At 31.1% G+C, this 25,360-nt stretch overlaps 1 protein-coding gene across 1 annotated transcript; it reads left to right on the top strand.

The window, feature by feature from the left end:
- The first annotated feature begins 9,816 nt into the window (after nt 1-9,816).
- Nucleotides 9,817-14,059, top strand: LOC114186362 (cuscuta receptor 1-like). The gene is made up of 7 exons (XM_028074430.2): nt 9,817-10,228; nt 10,427-10,567; nt 10,858-11,010; nt 11,096-11,173; nt 11,288-11,443; nt 11,606-11,677; nt 11,799-14,059. The coding sequence occupies exons 1-7, from the start codon at nt 9,889-9,891 to the stop codon at nt 13,895-13,897; spliced, it is 3,039 nt and encodes a 1,012-aa protein (XP_027930231.1). The 5' UTR covers nt 9,817-9,888; the 3' UTR covers nt 13,898-14,059.
- Nucleotides 14,060-25,360: the final 11,301 nt, after the last annotated feature.

The raw sequence follows: 25,360 nt of genomic DNA, 5'->3' as shown, positions 1-25,360 counted from the left end.
TCTTGCATTTTAATTTTATGTTTGGATAAAACAATTGAATTTATTGTAAGATAAAATTTTATTTTAACAGTATTGTTATGAATTAAAATTAATGGTAATCTATTGATTTGATACAATTACTCATGATTAATATTATTGATAATCATGATTCATTACTCATTACTAAAATATATTATATTTAAATTGTTTGTAATTATTTTTTTTAAAATAATTTATTTGGATCAAAAAATTAAAATATCTTGCATTTTAATTTTATATTTGGATAAAATAATTGAATTTATTGTAAGATAAAATTTTATTTTTAACAGTATTGTTATGAATTAAAATTAATGGTCATATATTGATTTGATACAATTACTCATGATTAATATGATTGATACTCATATGATTCATTACTCATTACTCTTTATATTCATTATTTGATTTGTATCCTTCATGGGTTACTATGTTGTATGTATAAATAAGACTCTTCCTATCAATAATAAGACATACAAAAATTACTCTCTATTCTCTCATTCTCTATTTTTCCTTCTAATGTATATTCTTCCGTCTTCTCTCTATTATGCTTTATTTTATAACATGTTATCAGCATGATGCTCCAATCACTAATAGAAGCTTTTCTTCTCTAATGACAGTAACGATAGTGTTATGCGTCTCTCAATCCCGACTCTTTCTAATCCTTTTTCAAATTTATAATTTTACATTATATTCTTCCTCTAGTGATAAGAATTGTTTAACTTTATCAATTTTCATCTATGTCTTATTATTTTTATTTTTATTATGATAGTGATTATTATTATTATTTTGATGATTATTATTATTATTATTTTATGTGTTAGTTCTAAACACGCGAAACGTTGCAAAATTTGGATTTGTGACCTTCGATATTACAAGGAAGAATTTCTTATATTGGATTTTAAATGTTGAAATACATTTAGATGCAATGGATATTGGGATACCATTAAATAAATAAATAAAATATCTAAGCAACTAATTTACTCATGCGACAAAAATATTGTGAAAAGAGATTTTCCAAATATTATGAATTTATTTCATGCCTATGTATAGCTGGCTGGACAAAGCAATAAAGCTTTTGATGAAAAATCATGAGATCCGCCTAATATGCTTCATCCCTAGAAGTGAATGTAGCAATAAATATGTATAGTTGAACAAAACAATGAGCTTTTGATAGAAAATCATGAAACTTGTCCAAATTGGTTCTACTCCATTCCAGAAGTGAATGCAACAACATTTGATTTACATTTTCATGATCGTGATTGTGATATTGATTATGGACATGGTTATAAAGAAAACTTCAAAGGCATATTTTATCACCAAAAGTGGCACAACAATTAAATGTAATAAAAAAACACAAATTTTGTTACATTAATAAAAGTTTTAATTTTTCTCCGGGTGCTTACAGGGAGTGAATTAAATGAATGAGAGAGAAAAGCTCAAAGAAATAGGGAGAAACTTGAGCATTGAGAGAATCTCGCAAGTGCTAAGAGCGTGAGAACAAAGAGTGTTAGCAATAACGATGCTTGTAGATACTGAGAGAGAAGGGGCGAGAGACTAAGAGAGCGAGGGAAAAGGGACCATGTGAGAGTGCGAACGAGTGAGAAAGATTAGTTTATCCATGGCTATTTACTCTTTACCAATTTGAAAATATTTCTAAGTTTAACACTAGTCTTATAGTAAATATGATATATTATATCTTTTATCTATTATCAATCTATCAATCTATATATAAGAAAAATTACCATTACATAAATTACTATCCTAACATTGCATATTATTTTAACATTTCTAAACGTTATGTTGGGTAATCTATATTTAGTCAGGGCGACGAGCTAAATGAGTTTGATTAATATGGGCTCACCACAAAAGTGTTTATGTATTTTTGTATATGTGTTTCCATGTGTCAATGTGTTTGTATTAGTGTTTTCTTATTATCCTTGTATCTGCATGTTTGTGCGTCCACTTGTTTGTTTATCTATGTGTTCGGGTGTCCATGTGTTCATATGTTCGTGTGTCCTGGTGAATGTGAGTTTGTGCACTGATTTGACTTTGGCATGATTATGGGTTTGAACCTTAGTGAATCCAAACTAAACTTTCTTTTTGCCAAAATTTTCGTTGGCATGAAGGTGAAATGGCAGAGAAACCCTAACCACCTTAGATAGGCAGAAAGGAGGGCTGCAAAACCACTAAATTATGGTCATTAAATGGCCATTAAGCACCTTTTTAATTAATTTTCGTTGTAGGAGTAAATGGGGTAATTATTGGGTGGTGTGGTGAGAGAGCAGGGAATTAGAGGAGGGAATAACACTGCATTGTTGTGAGGTTACTAGGTTACAAATTTTTAGAGCACTAGAACTGAATTGCAGAGAGATTGAGAGCTATTGATTGGAGAGTCAAAGGGAGGCCATTGGAGATCAACAAGGAACTCTAGCAATTGCAATTTGAAGCAAGGGAATTTAGGTTATGGGAGATTTTATTCGATAGTTTTATGTTTAAGGATTAATTGCATGAAATGTATCTTAAAATGAATGCATGTGTTATGTCTTTTCTGCGATTTTCTTGTTTCTGGAAAATTTCCAGAAACCGCCTGGCAGGCTAGTCATAGCCGCCAAGCAACTCATATTGATCTTGGTGTTTCCTCGATTCGTACGAGGAATTGCCTGGCAGTGAGTTATGTGCTGCCAGGTGACACAAGGCCATAACCCAGTTTTTGGATTTTTCTTGATGAAGTGCCTGTCGGTGATGAACACCAGCCATCACCGACAGTCGGCTCAAACTTATTCACTCGAATTTGACGTTTTGCGTGTTCTGGAATGATGCTGATTAGAGGGAAAGGAAGTCCTAATCATTTGTGGATGATTAGGCTTCATCCATCATTGAATTCCATGTGATTGGAGGTTAATTGGGATGAAAATTGTATGAGCATGAAGTTAGGGTTGATGATTTGGGGTTCTAAAAAATTACACCAAGTTGAGTGGTAAATGTTATAAAAATTTCATGTATTAGGAAATTTAGGAATAAATCATGAACCTGAACATGTGAGTGAAGCTTATTGGATTGTGAATTGATGAAAATAAGAACAGTTGGAGTTGAATAGGGTTCACAGGTTCAGGGAGAAGTGTTGGGTTTCTGGAATAGTAGGAACCGCCTGGCGGCACCTAATTTGTCGCCAGGCACCATGTTAGAGTTATGGGTTTTGTGAGTTTTGGTGCATGGTGGTGGTTAGGGGAAACTAATTTGGGTCTTGTGTAGTAAAATTTTGGAGCTGGGGAATTTTATAGGGATTTGCCTAACCTGGAAACTTGTGGTAAATGTTACTAAGGTTAATGTTGATGTATTGGAATTGACATGATTTAAAATAATGGAGAATTGTATCTATGGAAGATTAGTTAGATGATGCAGAGAAAGTACTACAATGGATTGGTGAGATGATAATTAAGAGTTCATGAATATATATATATATATATATATATATATATATATATATATATACACACACACATGTAAGAGCTTAGATGAATAAACGTGGGATCGTTAAGCTATAGATTAGGATAATGTATTGAGATAAATGAGACTATTTAATGAATGGTATGGTACCAGTAGTGTCCCTAATTGATTGTGATGAGGTGTTCAAATCAGTGGTATAAGGCATAGCATTAACTTAATGTTAATGGTGGTTAATTGGCCTAATAATAATATGATTTTAAGTGAGAACTCTTTATGTAGTAATCATGATGGATATAGGCTGTTGTGGGCACTGTTATGGAGCTATGATATGACAATTGGTTTTGGTTGAGTGACTAAATGAGTAAGGATGTGAACAAATGGTGTCTGAATCCAAACCAACACCATTACTGCGCAAGTACTGGTGTGGCGATGTTCCAGTGGGTAATAGGGAAGGGTGGCGCCTGGCGGTGAAGGCAATCCCACTAGGCGATACTGTGAGGCAAATGGGATTTGCTTATTTTGATGGTAAGTGATCTACAAGGCTTTGGTGATACTTTAAAGGTCGGTTTGTAGGTGTTCCTTGAGTTGTAACGTATCCCTTGAGTTGTGGCTCGGGATCAGGGTTAAGCACGTGACATTCCTTGAGTTGTGGCTCATAATGACATCTCTTGAGTTGTGGCTCGGAATGGCATATCTTGAGTTGTGACTCGAGATGGTGGATGAACATGAGGAACTCTTGATTTGTGGCTTAGGTTGGCGAGTGTTGCCGGTGTGAGTGTGCACGTTGTGACGTGTACGGATGGGTCCAGTTAGATTGTCCTCCTTAGTATTAAGCTGACGAGTTTGGTAGTCTTGGAACATTACGAATATTATTCTTATTGGGAACTCCACCTGGTGTTAGGGTGTGTGATCCGTAACAAGGTTTCCCACACGTGCTCTATCAGTTGTGACTGATAGGTGTGGCAACAAGACATCTTGAAGTACTCATCAGGAGACGTAGAACACGATTGACATGGTGGTGGCCATGTGTGTGAAATCAAAGGATATGAGTTCCTTTGGTGTGATTAAAATTATATATTTTATATGTATATGTTTTATTCTGTTAGCTCACCTTATCTGCTTGTGTTTGACGATGATCGTATACGCAGTACACGGGAACATATGATGTTACAGGTGGATCGGGTGAGGCATAGTGCCAGAGCGGGGCTAGATTGGGAGAGAGTTTTATCAGAGTCTTTGATGTTTTATGATTTTGAAATAAATTTCTAAACACTTGTGTGATGTTTCTATATTATTTCGAGTTTATAATTTATGGATTTTGGATTGTTTACTTATGTATTAAATGTTTTAAATTTTCCCGTGATTTTTGGGAAATGACACTATAATAAATGAGGCATTATTGTTTATGATTTTATTTTATTATTAAAAAAATCTGTAATATCCGGTCGGATGTTACATTGTGTGTCCACATGTTTGTGTGTTGTGCGTCCGTGTGTTTGCGTGTTTGAGTGTCTATGGTGTCCACGTGTACATGTGTCTGTCAACTCTTATATCTATGTTTTATGTCTCAGCACGTCTGTGTGTCAGTTTGTTTGTGTGTTCACGTGCCTGTCTTTTATGCGCCTTATGTTTGTGTGTTCTTGTGTCCAATTTTTCGTGTGCATGTGTGCCTGTATGTTTGTGTGTACTATGTATGCATTTTTATGTGTCTGTGTGTTCGTATGTCCTCGTGTTCGCGTGCTCTTATGTTTGTGTGTTAGTGTGTTGGTGTGATAATATGCTTGTGTTATTCATGTGTTTTTTCTATCATGTGTTTGTGTGTCCATATGCACTCATGTTTGTGTGTTTGAGTTTCCGTGTGTACATGTTTGCATGTCCATGTGTCTGTTCATCCAGCTCTCTATGTGTTCACATTTTTGTGTGTTTGTCTATTTGCATGTCATCAAAAGTGTGTTGTGATTCTCTCTTCAATCTCATAATGCAATCACATTCGACATTATTTGTGAAATTTCTCAATTCTCATTATAGACAACCCTAATTCTAGCCACTTCATCTAAAATGTAAATAACACATCTTGTAATAAATTTTCCACGAATTCTAAGAGTGAACATGACATAAAACGAGATGGTGACATGGCACTCTGTTTACCACATAAAATAAAAACATTAATGTCATTGGTCATGGTGGACTAAATCCATGAGTTTCAAAAGGAAAGGGACCTAGCTAGATCAAAATTTGAAAGAAAGACTAAAACCAAAATTGCTTAATAGTTTAGGAACTAAAAAATATAGTTAACCGTAGATAATTTTGGCAACTTAAACTTGTATAATTATTGTCTATATGATAACCTACAAATAATGTATTAAATATACGAGCAAGACTCGAATGCAAAATCTATAAGTATGCATGGAGACTTGTTTAGAAGGACATAGAGCAGTGAATGTTATTCTTTTACATACAAATTGTATGTATATACATATTTGTAAAATTTTAATTTTAATTTCTTCTTAGCACATATATACCTAAGGATGTAAAAAAATTCGTATTTGCGGGTATCCGAGAATAAAATCTGCAATGAGTAAGAATTGAATATTATAAATGCATACCCGTTGATATTCGTACTCGTGAAACTCTAATTTACAAAAATATCCTAATTTATAAAAAAAAGTACAATTAAGAAAACACAAATAGCAAAATCCTAACACATGTCATCTTCTTAATTAGTAAATATTCAGAGTTAAATGAACACACACAAATCCTTTGGAAAACGATACTCAAACATATTTCAAATTACTATTTAAATGATTTGGTGCACATGTCAAAGAGTTAACAATAAACAACTTGACAAGAAGATAAAAGGACCTATGACTATGAAAGGAAAAACGAGAAGAGAGTGAATGAATATATAACCTTAATTGGGATCAAGTCAAGTTCAATGATAGAAGAAATTCCAATAATGCCAAAACATGCATTGGTTCATGTAGGAATAATGACACACAATCCCCTTACAATTGACAGAAAAAGTCATCACCGTAATGAACTTCTAACAAACCTAATGTAGTTCATCTCAAAAAAATCATAATCCACACAAAACAAGAATCTCAATTAGGATTCAGAGTTATCAGTAGTTTATTCTTTCTTCCTAAGGAAGGTGGAAGAAAGAAACACATACTTAGAATTCAACCCTTTCTGGCGAATTTGGAGACTCCAAGAGGAATAAACTTCACATTAAATAAACTTCACAAATAGTAAGATCAAAATACTCACTAATAGAATTTTTCATATTTCATGGATTTTTTCTTACAAATTATTTGCAAGAATTTTTTTTTTGTTATTTTTCCAAAGAATTTTAATTGGCATGTAATTTCTATGTGGATAATTATCTTTTACAAAATTATAAAATTCGCAAATATTTTCTATAATTTTTTTGTAAAAAATGTTTTTTGCAAAATATTTTTCAAAAAAATTGGTATCAAATTCTTGCAAATCATTATTTATAACAAAATTTACAAGTATTTCTTAAAAAAAAATTATAAAATTTAATTAGTAAGGAATATGTATTTTTTTTAGCAGTGATTAAGTTTTAAACTAGAGTTCAAAATATTTATTTTAAAATATTAACATTTCAAGGGTTTGTTGGTGAATTAATTATAATAAAATTAAAGTTTAAAATATTTGTCTGAAAAGATATTAAAATTTAAGTAACAATTGAAATGAAACTAAAGTTTAGACTTTATTGAAAAAATAAATAATATTTTCTTTATTTAACGGTAAAGTAAAGAAAAGCAACTTTACGAAACTTCATGGAAAGTGAGTCTACTACGGACCGCATACAGTAAGTCTTTTGGGGGTAAAAACAGCAAAGTGAAGTGATTGAGCTAAATTCTGGTAGATAAAAATGTAATATTAAAAATTAGAATAAGGAAATACTTTAGTTGCGATTTCATATCAATTTTGTGATATCGAATCTCAAATCTTAAACTATCGACTTGTAATATCGAATTCAAATTCTTAAACTTATGATTGGATAAAAAATTTCATAATTTATAAGATATTTAAATATATTAAATTTAAATTTATCTTATTTTAAATTATTTTATATTTTAAAATATTTCATTTTCATAAATTAATTTAATTTTATCAAATTTTAATTTTTCAATTTAAATAAAATATTTTTACTTTTATTAAATGTTAATAATTATTTAAATATGAACAAATATATTAATAATTTTGTAGTTAATCTTTATTAATATTATTTTTCAGTTAAAATTTGTCAAGATTTTTTCAATTGATATTTGAAAAAAAGAAACTTCATTAACATCACCACAATTTTTTAGATTAAATTGAGAACAATTAAAGTTATTTTTACGAAATTGATGACGAGATATTTTTGCTAACTTTTTAATGTCAGCCAAAAATTCTCCGAATGAATATTAATAAAAAAAGGTCCTAATAAGTAATATTCATCGATAGACTAATATTTGTGTTGTTAATGATGAAAAAAATAATCATTGTAAATATAAACAATATATATATATATATATATATATATATATATATATATATATATATATATATATATATATATATATATATATATATATATATATATATATATATAATCTCATACAATGTCTGAGAAAATTCTAACTAATAGTGATGAATTTATTCGAAGTTTAAATATGAATTAAAAGTCTCTTATTAAGTAACATATATTTACAAGAGAACTAATAATAATAATAATATTAAAATTTAAAATATATGTCTTAAAACAATATAAAAATTAAATGCAATAGAAATTTAGATTTTGTTTAAAAGTTGAATTTAAAGAAATAAATAATATTTTCCTTTCATTATAAGGTCATTAAAATAAGGAAAGAGAACTTTATGAGACTTCATGTAGAAGTGAGTCTACGCACCTCACAGAGTAAGTCTTTGAGATAATATATAATAAGTTAAAGCAACCTTTATTAAGACAACTTTCTATAATAGAAACAAGTCTACACGCAGCCAAATTTCCTCACATAAAGCGTTTGAGGTAAATTTCGTTGGGTAAAATTTTAATATAAAAAATTATAATCAGATAATATTTTTTATTGCGGTTTCACACACAAAAGTCGGAGATCGAATCTTAAAACTTAATCAAGGAATTCAGAACTTTTGGGTTTTGTTTGAGGTGAAAATATTAAGTAACTTGTTATAATAGTAGCGAATTTAGGGCAGCAACTTTTCTCCAACAAAATGTTTGAAGTGAATTCTGTTCATTCAAAATTTAACATAGAGAGTATCAGAATAATAAAAAAAAACTGTAAAATTCGAATAAGAATCAAAATAGAAATAATGTTTATAATAATATAAATATAGATGATAAATATAATAAAAGAATAAGGTTTAGATTAATTTTGATTGATAGATGATAAATATATATCCACTTATTCCAGGAAAGAAAGTAGAACAACTTACTCTTCTAAATCTTTTTCTTTATTCAATTTCTAATTAACATTTTTTTTTCTTTGTAGGACTAAAAGTCGTCCATGATTACCTTCTATTCCTATAGATTTAGAAGTTTTGTAAGAAGACAAAAATTTCTTTCGAAGAGACCATATTTACTATAGTACAAGAACTTTTCAAAGAAGTTATGCTCCTAAATTCTTAAATGCGGGTGAAGAATTTAATACTATGTATTGGAATGAAGTTTTATTATAAAAAATAGTATCCGCATTCTACATTATAGCAAATATGTGACTAACCATGTTTAAATCTTAAAAATCCACATATATCACAAATAAAGAAATGAAAAAAGGATGGAGAAAGAGTGACTTAAAATAGTAGAGTGAAGAGTGAACTTGAAATAAATTTAATAAGTTATCATTTGAGTTATTATTTAATACTATATTGAATTAAATTACACATTATTTATTAAAGAATATTAACAAAATATGTTTAAAAATTGTGAGATATGAGTAAAAGAAAAAAGGAATGAATACAAGATAAAAATTACGGAAGTAAAATGAGGGAGGGAAACTTGTTTTATACATTTCTTCTTAAGTTCACCTTTTATTTTTTTATGTAATATAAAATTCTATTTTTATAATTGTTAAATATGTCAATAAGGAAGAGTTAAAATTGTATGCTTTGTTGCATTCCATATCTATTTTTAACACACACACACACACACACATATATATATATATATATATATATATATATATATATATATATATATATATATATATATATATATATAACATATATATGTATATATTAATTACAACAATACTACATTAGTAAAAGACAACTTCTATGAAGGTTGATGTGGTGCCACTTTGTAACTATTGCATCATTGAGAATCACAAGATGGTAGGTACGATCTTACATATATATAAACCCGAATTCGTTTTGTCAAAAAACACATAGACAACAATGAAGAAGATTAGTGTCTTCACTTTTTGGTTGATTTTGGTTTTGCTGGGAGTGTTGTGTTGTGAAGGGTGTTGGAAGCATGAGAAAGAAGCTCTTGCTAATATCAACAGTGTCTACTTCGACAACAATTTACCTTGGGTAGACACCACTGACTGTTGCAAATGGGACAGGGTCGAGTGTAACTCCACCACAGGGCGAGTGGTGAAACTTGATCTTTCTTATGGAAGTGATTATCATCATGGATATTGGATTCTCAATTACTCCCATTTTCTTGTGTTTGAAGACTTGAAGAATCTCAACTTGTCAAGCAATGACATATATAGCTGCGTTGAAACCGAAGGTTCCATCTTTTTCTTTTACAGAATGAAATAACGTCTTGTATCAGAAGGTTTGATGTTATATGTTACCATGCTGTGAAATAATTTAGTAACAGTACTGGGTTGGTATAAGAATTATAATATTGAATAATTTAGAACAAATCATAAATATGCAGATGTTGAATTCGTGGTAATTTAAGTCTCGTCTTTTTGTCTTGCAGCATTAGGACTAAATAATCTCGAGGTCCTCGATTTGAGTAATAATTCTGGCACCCACAATATCTTATCATGCGTGCTTGAGTCTTCATCTCTTAAGGTTCTATACTTACAATTCAACAATTTCGATGCAACTTCATACCAAGGTCAGTTTTTATACATATTTTTCTAAGTAGTGCAACGTGGAAGAGATTGATAATCATATATTTGAGGTTAGATTGAAGATAACATCATTAACGTGACATCAGTGGTAATATTCCTGAACCGAGTATCATCAATCATGCATCACTAGGGGATTTGAATGATATAGTAAAAACTGCATTAGTTTGTAGCAGCTGGTTGTTACTAATAACGTGTTTTTTCACAACATAGGCTTTTGTTGGAGAAATATTGATTTCTTGAGGAAAAAGAGGTAACATAATGCTGTTTCTTGTAGGTTTATTCTCCATGTTGGTAAATCTTGAGGTTCTTGACCTGACCATGTGCGAATTCAGCGACGATGACATTGCATCTGCTTTGAGTGCCCTTCCATCTCTCAAGTCTTTAAATTTAGAATCTTGTACTCAATTGAATTGGAGACCACTTCATAGTAATGACACACTTTGCACTTCGTATCATTTCCTTTCTTTATCTATGATTAGTTAATTAACTATGATCAGTGTGTATGAGAGTAGGTTTTTCAAAACTGAGGACATTGGAGATCCTTTACTTGACTACGGTGGAGTTGGATGACAGTAACTTAAGGTCTTCAGGTTGTTTTTTACATCTTCCATTAAATGTTTTCTTAAACATGGTTCACAAGTCTTATGAGAATATACTACGGCGTCATCTAACAACTACTAATAACTGGATGATGTATCATGCAGAAAAAGAAGAATTCGCATGGCCATCCAATCTGCAATTCCTTGGATTAAGTAGAAATAGTTTCAGTAAAAAAGTCTTTTCTTCTCTAAGCGGGCTTAGACATCTCAAATCTCTTGATATAAGCGGAAACGATTTGGAAGGATCTTTAAATATTAGTGGTTAGTACCTAAATTATCATGGATTTTTCTGAACTTGTATATTTAATTTAAGTAAAGAATTTTATTGTATAGTTCTATATATGCTCAACAAGTGAATAATATTATAATACTATACTCTCTCCAAATGGTATTTTCAATCAAACCTTTCTTTGTCCCTGGCAGGATTGACATCAAGCAATTTGGAAACTCTTGATTTCAGTCGGAATCATATCACCAATTTTGTTGAAAACCAAGGTATAAGTGCAATTGGTGTTTCATACACTTAATGTTTAGTTTATTTCAATGCAATTATAATTTTTTTTTTTCATTTTCTCCTCTCTTCTAATTTAGTACTTTTCTCCACATAATTTCTCAGATTGGTCTGGGCTTAAGATGCTGAAGGAGTTAAACATAAGCTATAATAAATTCAAGGGGCCACTTCAACCATATTTTGCTGACTTCTCATCCCTTAGGAAGTTGGATCTTTCTAATAATCACTTTACTGGTAACATTGGTTCTAGCCTTGCAAGTCTTACATCCCTAGAATATCTTGGTTTTGAAGGAAACCAATTTGAAGTCCCTGTTTCATTCACACCATTTTTCAATCATTCAAATCTTAAGTTCATCTATGGCAATGGGAACAAAGTCATACTGGACTCACACTCTTCTATGAAAAAATGGGTTCCGAAATTTCAATTGCAAGTGCTCAGTTTGTCTTCAACGACTGAGTCCCATTCTCTCCCTATTCCAAGCTTCCTTCATTACCAATACAATTTGACTCTTCTGGATTTCACTGGATGTAGACTAGAGGGAGAATTTCCAAAATGGTTGTTGGAAAACAACACAAAAATGACATACCTTGTTCTTAAAAATTGTTCCTTCACTCAATTCCAGGTACCATCTCATCCCCATCTCCACCTTGCAGAAATGATTGTATCCCACAATGCAATATCAGGTCAAATCATGAGGCACAATATCAGTTCATTTTTCCCAAATTTGGAAATTTTAGACATGTCTGAAAATGCAATCAGTGGTTCAGTTCCTCGTGAATTTGGCCTAATGAAGTTACTGCAAACACTGGATCTCTCAAGCAATCATTTATCGGGAGAAATTCCGCATGAGCTAATCAACATGAGTTCATTGAAGACATTGGATCTTTCTGATAATCAGTTAACAAAGGTCACATTTGGAGTTGGTCACAGGTACACAGGAAGCATCAGTTCATTGGACATAAGCAATAACCAATTGGTGGGAAAAATTCCAAGCCTCATTAAAAATATGTCAGGATTGGAGCATCTTAGTATGTCCAATAATCATTTTGAAGGATCTATTCCGCAGGAATTTGCAGAACTTAAAAATCTAATATATCTAGATCTCTCCCAAAATAATCTGACTGGTGAAATTCCACCTTTTGTAAGTTCTTCAGTTAAGAGTATCCATTTGAACAACAATCATTTAACAGGACTGTCCAAAAGAACGTTCCGTGGAGGCTCTTCCTTGGAGTTGCTAGAACTTAGCCACAATGAAGTAACCCATAACATTGAAGACATGGTAGAAGACATTATTTTTATAGATTTGAAGATTCTTCTTGTGAAAGGTAATCACTTCAATGGGGATATACCGAGTCAGTTATGCAAGTTGAAAGGTTTAACCATACTAGACTTTTCTCACAACAATTTAACTGGTGTGATACCCAGATGCTTGGGTAGAATGCCTTTCTACAATGAAGACCCTGAGGAGCTACGTAGATTGTTTTATGGCATCATTCGTAATACGCCCAATTCTAGATTTGACAGACAGATACCAAATGTGGAAGAGACAGCAAATTTCACTACAAAGGGGAGAACTGACACTTACATGGGGAGTATCCTTGCTTACATGTCTGCAATTGACTTATCTCACAATAAACTTAAGGGCAATATCCCATCTGAGCTTGGAAACTTGAAAAGAATACAATCATTGGATTTGTCACATAATGATTTGACGGGGAAAATTCCTACTACATTCTCCAAGTTGCGACAAACAGAGAGTTTGGATCTTTCATTTAACAAGTTGAGTGGCCAAATTCCTTCACAGTTGAGTGAATTAACCTTTCTTTCTTCATTCAATGTATCTTACAATAACTTGTCTGGTGCAATTGAGAGAAGAGGACAATTTCTGACATTTGAAGAAAGCTGCTTCAGGGGTAATCCATTACTCTGTGGACCTCCACTAGCAAGAAGTTGCAATCCTGAGCCTGATATTTTCCCGAGTGACTCCGACAACGGAAACAGTGGCAGTTGGTTGGACAAGTTCGTTTTTTGTGTGACATTTGCCGTGTCATACGCATCATTTTTGTTGGTAACTGCAGCGGCTTTGTACATTAATCCTTACTGGAGGCAATTATCCTTTTACTATGCAGAACTGGTGAGCCTGAATTGCTACTACTTTGTCGAGGACAACATGTGCAAGTTTTGTAATCTTGGAACTGTGTAACATATTACCCTGTGTGTCTAAAACATCACTGTCTTGTATGTTTGCTCTAAGTGTGATACAGTAGTTTATTAGTTATGTATACGTTGTATGAAAATCGTATGTACTTTCTCTTTATAAATGGTTACTAGAATACACTCTGACTTGTTAAGTTAACAAAAATTTTACGGTACTTTTTTCTTATAATACTTATTTTTTATAATACCATGTTTAACTTTCTCATTTTATTTATTCAGATTTAAATTTATATTTAGATTTTTCAACACCTATTTTAGTAATTTTCTTTTAAAATGATGCTAAAATTTAAAAGTACATGTATTATGCCCAAACTATATAAATTCTTATTTATTATATTGAACTCTTGGAAGATATGCCCCACCTTAGAATGATGAAGGTAGAATTTTTTGCTCATTATTATAAACTGGTGAAGAATAGGTTTGATTTCTAATGAGCACCATCGCAAAATTATGAAATTCATATGGACAAAAAGAAGGTCCTCCACTCCTCCCTCCACTACTTCATATTCAAATTTAATGAAAAGGACAAAAGAGGCAGCAATAATCAAATCACCGACCAATTGGTTATCAGTGAAACATTGATATGATGTCAAGAAATTCTATCCTGTCCTAAAGTTACACTGTCATGTGAATAATAAACATTAGATTTATCTCCATGACTAGTAAATCCAAAATCCTTGTCCCATTCCTACAATTATCGATAACATGCCCTGCTCTTGAAATTTGTTCTCCTTTCCCTTTTACTATAGCCAGATTCATTTTTCGTTAGATTCGTTTATTGTATTTGCACGATGAGCGAAACCCAGCCCCAGGTTGATGAAGTCCCACACAAAAAAAGTTGGCTTTTATAATTGTTGTCACCATCTTCTTGTGTTCCTTTTTATCGTGTTGAATTTAATATGGTCAAAGATCAAGTAGTGGTGACCCAAAAGAAAGGAAGAGAAAAATGTCTCGTTGAAAACTTTTATCCATCTTGCACAGAATAATTTAGCAATGTTTTTTTGGAAGAAGGCATTGTAAGGAGTGCTTAATGACCTGTAACAACACAACTACTTTATAGTGGTCCAAGAAACCTTATTTACATGCTTTGACCTTTGGTGGAAACGTTGTTGCTTTGATGCAAACATTGTCTTATGGAATAAGATGAAACACAATGGTAACATAACACTGTGAAAGTGAAATAACATAAGCAGAAGAGACAACTCAGACCACCCTTCTTACAAATCCAGTTATGTGGTTGGGACTTAACCGCCATTGAAGTAGTGAATGTGGATAAGAGTCATTTAAGTCATTGATATTCTTATGTTCTATGATTTGCTAATATCTATAGCATAAAATTTGAACATTCACGTTTCTTAACAGGTTATAATGTTATCAAGAAATTTACATCTTCACCATAAGTTTATCACGAAATGCGAATTTTATCTTGTGATTATGTATAATAATGATTTTACATTTTCCAAAGCCAACACCAATCATAAATCATGATCTTGTGATTTTAACCTTAACATTTGTTAGTGACCTGGGTGGTAATTAAAGAAGTTAATATAATTCAATGTTTATGAATTGAAGCTTCACTTGAGATTTTCTTTGGGTATGCCTTGTCTAATAAAGCAAAAGTCGCCCAAAGTATAAATATTAATCTATTGTTTCTATTTATAAGAGTTAATTAAAAATTTAAAAATAATTGAGTTCGTTAATAGCAATAGGTTTTTGTTAATGATTTTTTGTAAATTAATCACAGTATTCACTCCTTTTTTTCACTTATATATAATCATTTGTCCTTTTTTTTTTCACTTCTTCTATAATCATTTGTCGTAACACAATCTATCTCTTTTTTTAATTAAGAGTTTTTTAATCTAAAAATAATTAAGGAAAGTCAGTATTATAAAAACAAAAATATCTCTTGTAGTTTGAATCTTATAAATAGGAAAGAGTATAATTCTTTATATATCTTTTTCCTAAACAATTCTACAAGCAATTTTGAGTATTAGTTTTAATTTATGTATTTAAATAAATATGAACACATATAATTCATCAATCAGAACCGAACCTTATTTTTAAAGTGTAGGTGATAACCTTCTTTTTGGGAAAGAAATAATTATTAACACTTTTATAAGCCTAAGAGCTTAATTAGTTATCATTGAGGTCTTATTTTCTTTTCCGAGTATGATTAAGAGTCTAATACGATTTTGAAAAAAAAAAAATTATATCTTTTAACACATCATTACAAAAAATATAGCAAATGAATATTATATTATTAAATTATTTTCTTTCTTTTCTATTATTCTGTGATCAAATAACTCATATACTATAATTTGGAATCCCATGAATAATAGTGACTTTATGAATCATTATTTAAAGAAATTCTTTCTTAAACGAGAGTGTTTTTAAGAATTATTATCACTCCATGAAATGTCATTTAGTTAATATAATATCTTCTGATTATATTTATATAACATGCTTTCCTTTTGGCTTGAAATCACATATAAGAGCAAGGAAGACATGAAAAGAGGGAGGAATGAAGTCGATAAGAGAAACCCGTCAGAAATCATCCATAACTTGCATCTCTATTTCTTCATCATCACTTTGTATAGATTTCATGTTATTAATGTTTATGAGTAGCTTAATCTTCTTTTGTTAGAGTTAGATGAAATCATCAAATTGTTAATTTCAAGTGTACCAATTTGTTACAAGTAGTAAAAATGGAAGTCCAAGTATCGTTTTTCCAAAGAATTTGTGTTTGTTTGTCTAAGTGTGGTTATTTACTAATTTTAGTAATGATGTCAACATAAAAGATTGATTTAATTTAAGAACAACATGCAAATTTAATAAACAATAAAGTTATAGAAAAAATTAGGAAAGACTTCATCAAGGTTGGATTTCATGAACCATACTAATGCAATATTTCCTACACAATTTCTCTATCTTGCTCAAACATCTTCATCATAAGCTTACTAGCCCCTAATTCCTTAGAAGCAAGTTCTAAGTCAAATATGTCAAAATATTAATTCCTTAACTATTTTAACACATGACTTGCTTTAAGATTTGATGTATAGAATGACCTAGAGATTACGTCTATTTCTAGAACCCAATCTCATGGTTGTTCTATCCAAGGTTAAGTTCCAATTCATTTTCCAATAATTAGAGACAACCAAATAGCAAAGATTTCCATCATGCACATTTATAATTGAGATAGAACATATGAACAACGAAAGAGATTACATTGCATAGGAAAATTACAAAGAGTATATGTTCATTACATCCAACCCCAATGAAAGAGGAGTTTAGTCACTCTTAGGCATCTAGAGAACAAAGGTGGATGAATTTGATGAAATGGATGAATTGATGTGAAATCTCCTTGCCCTAGAATGACGCTTTTTCATATCTTTCCTGGTCCTGTTGCGTTCCCACACTCTAGCATAGCAGTTTCGTGTAACTTTCGAAACTATAACCACTTTAGAAAACCGTCCACTCGCTGGGCGAGATGACTTACTCGTTGGGCGACTGATGATTACTCGCTGGGCGACGGAGCACTCTCGTTGGGCGACTGATCACTCTTGCTGGGCGACAAGGTCCTGACAGAATAACCTCACTTCTTCTCCAATCCTTCACTTTCCTATACAATAATCTCCAAGAAAACACAAAATATATCTAACCTAAAAGAAACCTAAAAACAACCTAAAACTTCCCACAAAACACATGATTGAATACAATTAAGAGGTCCAATAAAATAAGAATAATAAGTATTTTTCATACTTATCACAAATTCCCTTATATTTTTTGATTATATTTATATAGCATGCTATATTACTTTTTTCCATTGATGTTAAATCTTTAAGCTTATTATTTATTGTGACTTGATTAACCATAAATTAGTTGAAGTTGTAAGAGATTGAAAAACCCTTATGAGTTCTTGACCTAAGATAAGACAATTAATAAATCATTAGTTTTAAGAATGGAGAATGACTTGTTGGTCATATTTAAATCTTTAAACTTAATGCAAGTTTACTTTATTGAATTGAGAAAAATTGTAATTCAGTAGGATATACTTAGAGTTTATTATAAGATATTGGAGTATAATGTAAACCCTAAAAAATGATATTTTATAAGTGATAATAGTTTAAAAATAGTGAGACTCAATTACTTTAATATTAAAAGGTTTTAGTATAAATAGTTTTGTTATAAATGAGTTTCATTATTTTAAAACACACAATCTCTTTAGAAATCACTTTTTTAGAGTTCTCAAACTTCTCTATAGGATTTCTCATCCTCCGTTCGTTTTTTGAAAATTGGAAATCACTATGGTGATCTTTTTGGCCAATTCTTCCTTTATGTCTGATCAATTTTTTCAATCGTGTAAGTTGAATTTTTGTTTGTTTTCTTACGAGTCGTCTTTGTCCTAGCTTGCATGTGACCCTTATTTGGTTTTAACTCTCCTTGTGAATTTTTATTGATTAGTGATCATAATGGTATGGTTTGACCATGTTTGTGATGGTTCTATGTGTAAATAGAGCATCTTGTGAGTTAGAAGTGTGGTTGTTGTCTTAGAGCTTTGGGGTTGTTTTGTCGAGGTAAAGGAAGTTAATTTTAATGTGTTGTGTGAGTTTTACCAATTTTGATGATTTGCATGTTTATCATATTTTGAATGTTGGGAATGAATTTGGTTGTTATGATAAATATGGTTTAATGTGAGTTGTTCAAGTTATCTTGTATGATTTTGCTGATAAATGCTTGATAGAATGGTCGTACTTGTTTGATTTGATCTGGTGTTTGGTAGAAAGAATTAGAATCTGAGCAATTGAGCAATTTGGTACAAGTTCCAATGTCTTAAAACTATTTTTGAACCAAAGTACTAAAAGAGGAGTACCAAATTGATCAATTGAACAGGTCTAATTTCCCTCAATCACTGCACATTTTTTTTGTTTCTGATACAACGCTGAGCAGTAACAGACTGGCGCTGAGTGTTAGCCTCGTTGTGTAGTCTGGGAGAATTTTAGCTTTAGTCCATTGAGTACTAGTTTATACCGTTGAACGCCACAGTTTGCGAATGCTTTGGCGTTGAGTGATAACAAGGCACCGTTGAGTGATAACAAGGCACCGTTGAGTGTCAGCTTTGCACTACAAGTTTGGAGCATTTTAGCTTTAGTATGGTGAACGCCAAAAATTTCGTTGAGCATTGCCTTTTGCAAGAAGAATGACGTTGAATGCCAGAATTGTGTTAAGCACCTCCTTAATTTGAGAGGTGTAGGGATGGCAACGGGGCGGGGCGGGGACGGGTTTCGCTATCCCATACCCATCCCCGCATAAAAAATTCATCCCCATCCCCATACCCAAACCCAACGGGTATCAAACTTTTTTCCCATCCCCATCCCCACCGGGTAACGGGTATAATCTCGTACCCATACACGTACCCGTGTTCTAACTACTTCAATATTAATTTTTATAAAAGAAAAAAATTACGGTAAAGAAAACATAATATTATGAAATATTCAATATTAGGAGGATTTTCTTCGATGCCAAATACCTTAAAATAAATTATAATTGTTTACATTTTATATTAGAATACCAAATAAAATTTCATGTGAACCAAAACATTTGTTAAATTTGCAAACTACAACATTGATGAACTTAGTTGATAAAATTAAAAAATATTTCAAAAAAATATAAAAGGAAAACAAATATTTAAATTAAAATATATTTTAAATGTTTGTTTACTTCAATTTTTTAAATTCTAATGAATATCTTTTTTATACACTAATAAAAGTTATAATATATCACTTGATCAAAATGACACAAAGAATAAATAATAAACATAATAATAAAAGGAAAACAAATATTCAAATTAAAATATATTTTAAATGTTTGTTTACTTCAATTTTTTAAATTATAATGAATCTCTTTTTTATACACTAATAAAAGTTATAATACATCACTTGATCAAAATGACACAAAGAACAAATAATAAACATAATAATAAAATTTTGACATAGATTTTGTATCTTTTGAACTTCAATATATGTTGGATAGTGACAAAAAAATATTCATAGCAATTACATTAAATTTTTATATTGTAGTAAATAAAAGTTATTTATACAATTAAAGTGGAAAAAATTACAGTATGATTAATAGTGAGTTATAAAATAACAAATAATTAGATAGAATATATCGAAATATTATTCTACATGATGAAAATAAACAATAAATAAAAATATTAAAAGACTAACAAATGTGTGTTTTAGAAATAATTTGAGAGACTATCGAAAGAAATCGCACAAAGGAAATCAAATGTATAATTAAGGTATGATAAAATGAAAAATACCTTACAGAACTAATTATTAAATTATGTTTGAAGTGGTTAAAATTAAATAGAAATATCATTAGTGACCAAAAAATTTGTCATTAAATTACATATAAATTAATAATTAAATTGGTCACTAAATCAAGTACAGATTCGATCATTGAATCGGTCACTAATTTAGTCATTGATTCAGACAATAAATCAACTACTACCACCAATGACGAAAAATAGTGACTGATATGGGTTACTGACTAAATCAGTCACCATTTCATGTTTTTCTTGTAGTGAATTATCATATACTATTCCTAAATATCATTATATATATATATATATATATAATTTTAACCACTTCAAACAGAATTTAAAGTGAAAAAATTACATTATGATTAATAATGAGTTATAAAATAAAAAATAATTAGATAGAATATATCGAAATATTATTCTACATGATGAAAATAAAAAAATAAATAAAAATATTAAAAAACTAACAAATGTGTGTTTTAGAAATAATTTGAGAGACTATCGAAAAAAATCACACAAAGGAAATCAAATGTATAACTAAGGTATGATAAGACGAAAAATATCTTAGAGAATTAAGAAAACTTTTCAAATATTAACATATAATTAATGGTTGAAAAATAACGAAAATTATTTTAATGAAACAAAAGAGTTCTTCAAATTAAACAAAAATTAATAATAATAATAAGTAAAGAATTTTTTTTATATTATCTTAAATTGAGAGTATAAATATTCTCATGTGAAAGAAAAATTTATAATAAATAAAAATATTAAAAAATAATATAAATATTCAAATGTGAGGCATAATTTTTTTTTAATTAACATACATCATTTTAACATAATTACATAAAGGTTATGATAAGATAAAAAATATATTGGAGATGAGAATGAGTTTCATGACAAATGAAATAATTAAAAGAAATAAAAAATAGAAAAAAAAAAATATATATATATATAGGGGTTACTTGATTAATTGTGAATATTTTAATAATTTAAACGAGAATGGAGATATGGCGGGGACGGGTATTATGGCGGGTATATGTACATCCCCATACCCATCCCCATACCCAACTGAAAAAGTCGGGGATTCCCCATACCCATACCCATACCCAGTCAATGCGGGGATTCCCCGTCAAAACGGGGACAGGTTCGGGCAATACCCACGGAGACGGGTTTATTTGCCATCTCTAGAGAGGTGTGGTGCTGAGTGCCAGTTTGTATGTTGTCCTTGTTTTCTTCTTTGGTTATTTGATATAGATTTGTTATGAAGCTAATGTATGTTTAAAATGTTGTTTATTATTAATTGGGGTGATAATATGGTTGTGGTCATGTATGATGGTGGCGTTTGAGAAATTTTAAGGAGAAGTTCTTTATGGTGATTACCTTAACGTATGCTTTGACATAGGAGATATTAGTAAAAAGGTATTTTGAACTTTAATAATCATTTACACTCAAATAGAGTGAAATGAGTTATGTGATGAGAGTCGTAGGAGGTCTAATCACTAGGTTGTTTTGGTCCTAGGTGCGAAGGAGATCTACCTTATGTGTGGTTGGGACAACCCCTTGTGGCTAGACTCTGCAAAGTCTAGGAACAAGGGATGACAACGGGTCGGATTGGGTCAAGCATGGATAATGTCTACTTGGAATCCGACTCGCAATAGAAAAGTCTACCTGTTACTTGTCCCGTCATTTGTCGGGTACCCATTTAAAAAATGTTTGTGGATGGCCGCAAATATTCAAAAAAATATATTTTATAATTTTTAAAAATAAAATTTAAATAAAATTACAAAAAAATATAAAATAAAATATTAATTAAATTAAATTTTAATTTTAATTAAATTTAATGTAATAAAATATTAATTAAATTTTAAGTTTTGCGGGTATCAGATACCTCCAGGTACGAATAATATGATACTTGCATCCGAGCCGTTTATGTATGAGTATTAAAATACCCGCGGGTAATAAATACTTGTAAGTACCAACTATCTGTGGTGAATTTTATCCATTGATACCCGTGGGCACGAATATATTTTCCATCTCTACTAGGAACCATCACAAGTGCACACCTCTAGTGAATTATATGTCGAGGGCATGCATTTGGATAATTGAGTTTAATGTCAACTACTTTGTATACACACACACACACACACACACACACACACATATATATATATATATATATATATATATATATATATATATTACCTATGAAAGGCCTTAAGTAGCTTTAGTGGTGGTTAGTTTTGTATACAGCTTGTTGGTTTAGTTTGAATGTATAAAGATATATTTTTATAATTCTATCTGTTGTAAGATTGTATTAATATACTTTAAGCAGTGGATTACATGTTTTGAATACTATGATGTAATATTCTATTTTATTAATTTTGAGGTACTAAAATGAGATATTACATATAACTTTTCTTGATAAAGATTAGTGAAAATGAAAAAGAGAAAAATCTTTATTCTTGAACTTAATGAAACAAGAGAGCGAGGTGGTGAAGTCTAATATCAACAATATTCAAATTACATATTTATATGAGGCTAGATTTTTCACTTTAAAAAAAAATTTAGTGTTTAACTTCTCGTTTAGGGTTTTATTATTTAATCTTATTTCATGTTTTATTTTTTATTGTGTATATAGTAGTATAAAGTTAGTATAATTCTTAATATTACACTAAGTTTATATGATTCAACACTTTTACTTTTAAAATTATTGATGACAATAATAATGAAAAAATATCAAAGTAAGAATTTAAATAAAATATCATAGGAATGATTATTTTCGCTCTCTGTTTATATTTTAAGTTTAATTTTATAATATGAATCAACATTTCACAAAAAATAATCTTAGAAACTGTCATTCCATGGATGAGAGAAACGAATAGTCGAGGATGTGAATAGTCGAGGATGTGAGATGATGAAGGCAGCGGAAAACGAAAAGATACAGAAAGGGAAAACTGGGAGAAGAAAAACTGAAACTATCATTTTTCATTACTGTATATATTCGTGTATTATTGAAATAGGGAGGTTACAAATATATATATATATATATATATATATATATATATATATATATATATGAAAAGAATAAAGCATAACTAATTAAGATAAAAACAGAGTGCACTGTTGGTTATTAGTAAAGGCAGTAACGGTCATATTGGCACTAGGCGTATTGTTAGACGTGGCACGATCAATTTCCTTGCTTTTAATATTCTGAGAGCCCCCCTCAAGCTGGGAATATATATTAAGCATTCCCAGCTTGGAACAAAGGAAACGAAAAGTAGGAGTAGGAAGAGCCTTGGTTAGGATATCAGCTTGTTGGAGGTGAGTGTTAATAGGTAAAAGCTTGATGAGTTTTTGTTGAACCTTTTCCCTCACAATGTGACAATCTATCTCTATATGTTTTGTCCTTTCATGAAAGACTTGGTTGGAAGCAATTTGTATGGCTGATTGATTGTCACAATACAAGAGGGAAGGTTGAGAGACTTGGATTTGTAGGTCATGCATGAGATGAATGAGCCACTGCAATTCACAAGTGGTGGATGCAAGGGCACGATACTCGGCTTCTGAGGAGCTCCTTGAGACTGTCGGTTGCTTTTTGGACTTCCAGGAAATGGGAGATTGGCCAAGGTATATGACATATCCTGTTACTGAACGACGAGTGGTAGAGCAACTTGCCCAATCTGAGTCGTTGAAGGCTTTAAATTGAAGGTCACCTGTTGCTTGGAGAAAAATGCCTTGGCCAGGAGCGTTCTTAAGGTAACGAAGAATGCGTATGCTGGCCTGATGATGTTGGGAGGTAGGTGCAGCTACAAACTGGCTAAGAAAATGCACAGCATACGTGATATCAGGTCGTGTGTGAGTCAAATATATTAACCTTCCAATAAGTCATCTATAGGGAGTGGGGTCCGGAAGTATATCAGTGTTTTCAACAACTTTATGTTTTGATACATGCATAGGAGTGGAAACAGGAGCAGAATCAAGCATGCCTGTGTCTTTAAGAAGGTCAAGAGTATACTTACGTTGGGAGAGATTTATGCCTGTAACAGATCTAGCAACTTTAAAACCAAGAAAGTAAGTCAAGTCACCTAAATTTTTTATTTTAAAGGTGTCATGTAGCAGGGAAGTAATGTTGGAAATTTCATCTAAATCATTTCCTGTCAAGACAACATCATCAACATACACAAGTAGAGCAGTGATTTTCGAATGAGAGAACTTTATAAATAATGAGTGATCAGTAGTAGCATGCTTATATCCATGAGAAATAAGGAAATCGGACAATTTAGCATACCATTGCCTACTTGCTTGCTTTAAACCATATTTATGCAAAAGACAAACATGATCCTTTTTATGTGCCAGACCAGGAGGAACTTGCATGTATACCTCCTCATGTAAATCCCCATGAAGGAAGGCATTATTCACATTGCTTGAGGTGCCAATTGTTCATAGCAGCTAAAGAAAGCAAGACACGGATAGTAGTAATTTTAGCTACAGGAGAAAAGGTTTCAAAATAATCTAACCCCTCTAATTGATCATAGCCTTTGGCCACTAACAGTGCCTTATACCTATTCACAGAACCATCAGCATTATATTTAGTTTTATAGACCCACTTACAATCGATGGCTGTCTTGTTGGGGGGAAGAGGCAGGATGCTCCAGGTTGCGTTCTGTTTCAGGGCCTCAAGCTCCTCTTGCATGGCTCTCTTCCATTTTTCTTGTTGTGCAACAATTATGTAATTCTCTGGTTCAATGTTAGTATCAAGAGAGAGAACTACCTGTTTAAAATGTGGTGAGAGCCAAGCAAGGGAAACATAAGAGTTGATAGGATAATTGGATTTATGCATAGCCAAATTGGTTTGGTAATCATTCAAATAAGTTGGAGCATTCCTAGTTCTAATAGATCTGCGAAGATTAACATCTTCATGGTGGACATTGCGATCATCTGCAGTATCACTATTGTCGATGTGAGGATCATGATTGGCAGGGATTTCGTCATTAGTGGCACCGAAAGTGTCATTGGTGGTTTCAGAATTGAAATATTCTTCATAAAAGGGTGTCATGGTGTGATATTTGATGCTTAACAGCAAGGTCATGATAAGAATCATTGTTTTCAAAGAGTCTAGTATGAGGA

The sequence above is a fragment of the Vigna unguiculata genome, chromosome 5, assembly GCF_037176805.1.
Source record: "Vigna unguiculata cultivar grain cowpea cultivar isolate G323 ecotype 2 chromosome 5, ASM3717680v1, whole genome shotgun sequence".
Lineage (NCBI taxonomy): Eukaryota > Viridiplantae > Streptophyta > Magnoliopsida > Fabales > Fabaceae > Vigna > Vigna unguiculata.
This window is presented reverse-complemented; position numbering and strand designations above follow the sequence as displayed.

Coding starts and splice junctions, on each gene's coding strand:
- LOC114186362 (XM_028074430.2), top strand. CDS start 9,889: ATGAAGAAGATTAGTGTCTTCACTTTTTGGTTGATTTTGGTTTTGCTG. Junction 10,229..10,426: donor TAGCTGCGTTGAAACCGAAG/GTTCCATCTTTT, acceptor TTTGTCTTGCAG/CATTAGGACTAAATAATCTC. Junction 10,568..10,857: donor CGATGCAACTTCATACCAAG/GTCAGTTTTTAT, acceptor TGTTTCTTGTAG/GTTTATTCTCCATGTTGGTA.